Here is a 6,000-nt window from a genome sequence, read left to right on the forward strand (position 1 = left end):
CATCAATGAAAATGAACTGAGCGAGGCCGGGCACATCTGGTCAGAATGTGGTCAGAAGTATACAAATCACATGCTTGTACTGACATGACTGTCCACCGGCCAGGGAGAATCCTAAAAGTGTGCAGTGCATTGGTTGTGAGAATTCAGAAGCTGCGATCTCAGGATTCAGCTCTGCAGGTTCCAGTAGTCATCACATGGACACCTCACTCATATGCGATTTTCATACTCATGGTCCTGTGACAACGAGCTTCTCTTCTGCTTCTCTCAGTTTTTCACTGAACATTGAGAGCGTTAGTGAGAGGAGCTCGTGGGTACATGACTAAGTGTGCAAATCGCATATGTCCTTGGCGGAGGGGGGGGCACCAAAAGGAATTCTTGTCCCTGGTGTCAGAAACCCTAGATACACCTCTGCTGGTATGCTACTGCAAGCGGCGATTACTGGGTCCGATGGAGGGATGTGTGTGGGCAGTGAGGCAGGGACTGTGTGTGGGGGGCGCCATTTTTCCGTTCGCCTCAGGCAGCAGAGAGGCTAGGTTCACCCGTGCATGTGAGGACAGCAGACTGACCAGCAAGATGAGCAAGGCTAAAGTTGTCCTCCTTCTACCTTTCTTGTAAGAAGTCTGCACCTGCAAGTTGTGCCTTGCTGCTGTCATCAGCCCCATCATCATCCTCAGCTACTGGTTTACACACACTTTCTAATCCACCTCCACTCCCTCATGCATTCCCTTTTTGTGTGTCCAAAAAACACGCATTCAGTTCTGCAATTAAGTAAATCTTACTCCCACATTTCCAAGTTCTCCACAATTGATACCAGATCACCTCGATTGTGTTGCCTTTTGCAAAAGAATTGCGTGCGCTCAGGCTTAAGGGAGAAGGCCTAGGTGCCTTTGTTTATTGTACTAGAAAGCTATAACTGCCAGGTTTGGTAACAAAATGCAAAAGTTTTTCAAAACTAAAATATATCATGTTATGTGCATGAGTTTTTCAATACAAAATATTGCTCTTGTTTCTAATTGTGGGTGAAATTCAATTTTATTGTGGATTTATTTGTGGCAAAATTATTTAAAGTTATCAAACCAAAATTCTTTGAATTCTTCAAGTGAAATGTTCTTTAAAATATATTCATTTTTAAAGCAATGCATAGGTCATTGCATAGGGAAGCTTAAAATGTGGGAAAAAAATATCAAATCAAAATGTTTGAATTCTGTAAGTAAAATTTTCTTTTAAAAAATTATACATTTTTTTTTCAACACTGTTAAAATTTTTTTGATGCCTACTAAGTAGTGTTGAGCGATACCGTCCGATACTTGAAAGTATCGGTATCGGATAGTATTGCAGATACCGATATCCGATACCAATACAAGTCAATGGGACACCAAGTATCGGAAGGTATCCTGATGGTTCCCAGGGTCTGAAGGAGAGAAAACTCTCCTTCAGGCCCTGGGATCCATATGAATGTGTAAAATAAAGAATTAAAATAAAAAATATTGATATATTCACCTCTCCGGCGGCCCCTGGACATCACCGCGGGTAACCGGCAGCCTTCTTTGCTTAAAATGAGCGCGTTTAGGACCTGAGAATGACGTCGCGGCTTCTGATTGGTCGCTTGCCGCTCATGTGACCGCCACGTGACCAATCAGAAGCCGCGATGTCATTCTCAGGTCCTAAATTCCTAGAATGAGGAGTTTAGGGCCTGAGAATGACGTCGCGGCTTCTGATTGATCGCGTGGCGGTCACATGAGCGGCACGCGACCAATCAGAAGCCGTGACGTCATGGAAGTCCCTAAACGCGCTCATTTTAAACAAAGAAGGCTGCCCGTTACCAGCGGTGATGTCCAGGGGCCTCCGGAGAGGTAAGTATATCAATATTTTTTATTTTAATTCTTTATTTTACACCTTGATATGGATCCGATACCGATTCCCGATATCACAAAAATATCGGAACTCGGTATCGGAATTCCGATACCGCAAGTATCGGCCGATACCCGATACTTGCGGTATCAGAATGCTCAACACTACTACTAAGCAGGAAAGTCAGAAAGGGTAATATAGTCAGAAATGGCTAATATTTCTTTCACAAAATTAACAATTTTAATAAAAAAAAAGATGCTCGACACTACTACTTCACGCTTGGAAACATGCCTTCTGGAAGGTTCTCAAATAAAAAAACAGCTTCCAAAATAGGGCTAGTTTTTTCAAAGGCTTGGTAAAAACAAGTCATAGCTTCTTCACGTTGAAAGTAGTACTACTGTTTTGTATCCATAAAAAAAGATAATTAAATTTATTTGGCTTAATAAAAAATCTTTGACAATTGACTCATTATTTTGTTATTAAAATAACTGTTCTGGATCCTCAAAAAGAGATAATTTTTTAAAATTTTTATTTGAGAAGTCAAAATTTCTTAATATTCAAAGCAATACACCTGTTCTTTCTGCCCAATTAAATTTAGAGTTTTTGGATAGCTTGCAAAAAAGCTATTGCTTCTTTGTTTAGCAAAGTGCAGAGCTGTTAATGTTTTCCAAACAGGAATAAATTCTGCATCCAGCTGTGTAAAAATTCTACGGTTTCTTTCATTTGCCCCGACTATGCATAAACCACATTAAGGTATTAATCTGTCCCAAAAAATGGATAGTTTGGGCCATTTATACAATATATGCAGTCTTCAAAGTCTAAAACTGCTATGTGCGGTTAAATAGGCTGTTGATTACCACAATTTATCGTGTCTTTTCTTCTAACCAGAAAGGTTGAGGTCAGTTGGATATTAAAAAGGCTGTGTTAACTGAACATAACTCAAAACAGGTTCAATAGACTCAATGGGGAATTCAGATCATTGCACACATATATGATATTATTGTACTTACAGGTAAGTTAGGATTACAAAACATGCTCCACTAGTGGGCCAATCAAGACATTTGCTAGTTGTATTGACTACTCAACCTAATTGGTCGTTACATAAATAGTTGACCTAATAGTTGAATTAATTAAAAAGAGACATTGTTTCATCAAGTTCAAGACGTTGTGTGACATCAATACTCGCTCATCCATGACTATGACCTCATATTGGCACAGAAACAATCAGGTTCAAGAAGTCCGTACTGGTAGTAAGTGAAGAATTTATCTAAAAGACTGTACATTTTAAATTTACATGCATAAATATATAACCTACTTAGATATGTAACATTATTGTTTATTATTGATTTTCAGATTCAATAAAATGTTTAAAATGTCCTTGGGATCAGTGGCCGAATCATGAACGTTCTAGATGTCTCCCGAAATCAGTCGAATTCTTCACATTTGAAGATGCTCTTGGAAAGATCTTAGCAGCTACCAGTATTTTGTCTTCATTTATTCCACTTCTTATATTGAGAATTTTCTCTTATCATAAACAAAGTCCTATAGTAAGGGCCAACAATTACTCTCTAAGTTGTCTTCTTCTGCTATCAATAACCTTCTGCTTCCTCTGCGCCATAGTCTTCATTGGTTATCCACAACCTGAGAAATGTCTTCTTCGTCAGGCTGCTTTCGGTATGGCATTTAGCCTCTGTGTATCTTGTGTCTTATCAAAGACCGTCATGGTGGTGTTTGCTTTCCGAGCCACAAGACCTGGTAGCAATTTAAAGAAATGGACAAGTCCTCAAGTGTCCTTCTCCATCATTCTTATCTGCTTGTTGTTACAGCTATTGTTGTGTATCACTTGTCTGTCAATTTTTCCACCTTTTCCACAATACAACACTCAAAGTAAACCTGGAATAATTATTGTTGAATGTAATGAGGGTTCATCCTTCACCTTGTGGATCTTGCTGGGTTATTTGTTTCTTCTAGCCACCATCAGTTTCATTGTGGCCTTTCTGGCTCGAAGACCTCCCGACAGCTTTAATGAAGCCCAGTTTATCACATTCAGTATGTTGGCCTTCCTTAGTGTCTGGATATCTTTTATCCCAGCCTCACTCAGTGCCCAGGGTATATATGTTGTAGCTATGGAGATTTTTGCTATCTTGGCATCTAGTTGGGCTTTGGTTATCTGTATGTTTCTACCAAAATGTTTCATTATCTTATTCAGACCAAATATGAACACCAGAAATTATCTTATGCAGAGAAAGTGACTATGAGAAGGAAAAATAATAATTTCATATATCTACAGTATATATCAATGCAATTATTAATGAAGAAACTATACATTGTATGATTGTACTAGGGATAATTGAATAATTAAGCTAAAAAAAATAGGCAAAATGTTTAAGTCCAGATTGAATTGATTTGTCGCAAATCCAAAGTGCCCTAAAAAGACATAAATGGGAGAAGTAAAAAAATATATATAAGATAATACTCAACTTTCCTGCCACTGAACTACCTTCATTGGTCCTCTGCTATTTGCTTTACATCTTCTAGCCTTTGTGGTCTTTTGGTCTTTTCCCATTGACTGGACCTCATTTAGTCACATAGGGTGCAGTCAGATCTGAGACTCCAGAAGACCACAGAAGTACAATAGGCAAAACAGGCGAGGGCTCAGCCTAAGACAGTATCATATAATCTTACACTTTTTTGCCCCTTTTGGTCCTCAAAAGAATCCCATGAAAATGGAGGCAGGTTGGCTGCCATTTTCTGGGTTTTTAATAATCAAATCTCGAAAAAATTCACATTCTTAAACACAAGAAGAGCCTAATATGAATCCATCAAAGTAACAGAAAAGCACTCTTATACCATATAAGACAAGAAGCATAGAACCAGGAACCTTCTAGGTTCCATAAGAGTGATAAAACACTTCCCAAAATGTAAAGAAAAAATAATCATTTTCATTGAGTCAAAAGAATATATTAAGCAGGTACATAGAAAAAAATGTTAGACAGGAACCATATAACGTTTACATGAGACACAATGAATAAAATCCTTTTTGAGTAAACACTTAGTGATAGATATATCTGTATAATGCAAACTATAGTGGAATTTCTGTGTAAGTCTAAAATATGTCTGTGTTGGAGTCAAATAAATAATGTAATACATAAATACGGTAATTCAATGTGATGTTAAGTCATAGGAAAAAGGTTAAATCGGATAAACAGATACAAGCTAAGGGAGGTATAAATAAATAGGCTAGGTACACCAAGAATATACAATTATTATTTTTTATTACATTTTGGAAAGTATATTAATATTCACATTCTCTTGCCATTTTTGTTTAACGCAGTTAATTCTAAATCCATTCTCTCATCTCTAGCGAAGAGCTACATCTATTTATGGTAAAATGTAGTAGTAAAATTTGTAAATATATGAATTATTACTATTATTTAATAAAAAGGTGCAAATATCAAATTATCAAGCGTTCTTCTGTTACTTATATTTAGGTCCAATATTTTGTAACCTGAACATTTTGGTTCTAAACGGTAAAGTGCGAAAACATCAACTATATGGAAATGATTCAATAAGAAAACTCTGTGTGTGTGAATATGTTCATATCTACAAACATAAAAAAATTAGAAAGTAAATGTACCTCCTCAATGTCTAATTAAACTCTTTAATTAAAATGTTAAACTTTTTGTTGTTCTCCTTTATCCTTCTTGACAATTGTGTTTGATTTGATGCTATAGCTTATTTTTCTCTTTTCTGGCTTGAAGGTAGGCTGCAAACAAATGGGCCAACAAAGTTTTGTTGGTAGTGAACATGAAGTTAAATTACTTATGCTCAAAAATATTTACAATGGGCCCACAACAATAATTTCAAAATCAATCGCATGAAGAAATGATGCAATACAGTGCCATACAGTACTCCTCGAAAAAAGGACACGAGGAGCATATAACAAAGAGTGCTGTATAGTTCTTACATCAGTGTCTCACACAGAATACTTCCAGACAGTGCATACAACACTAGTGCTAAATGTTAAATGTACAAATATTGACATGCAGTCACCACAAAAATAACATGCCATGCAGTTCAACAATTCCTTCTACAACTTTTTTAAATATCGGTATTATCATCTAGATCTGTGATGGTCAACAGTAGATC

General features: G+C 36.9%; 1 protein-coding gene across 1 annotated transcript in view; it reads left to right on the forward strand.

Annotated features, from left to right (window-relative positions):
- LOC138674701 (vomeronasal type-2 receptor 26-like) overlaps positions 1–4,103 on the forward strand; it is a 41,237-nt gene extending 37,134 nt beyond the window's left edge. Inside the window, exon 4 of the mRNA XM_069762517.1 lies at positions 3,205–4,103. Within this exon, the coding sequence (XP_069618618.1) occupies positions 3,205–4,103 (899 nt within the window). The remainder of the gene's footprint in view (positions 1–3,204) is intronic.
- The last annotated feature ends 1,897 nt before the right edge of the window (positions 4,104–6,000 follow it).

Source organism: Ranitomeya imitator, chromosome 4 (assembly GCF_032444005.1).
Source record: "Ranitomeya imitator isolate aRanImi1 chromosome 4, aRanImi1.pri, whole genome shotgun sequence".
NCBI classification, from domain to species: Eukaryota; Metazoa; Chordata; class Amphibia; order Anura; family Dendrobatidae; genus Ranitomeya; species Ranitomeya imitator.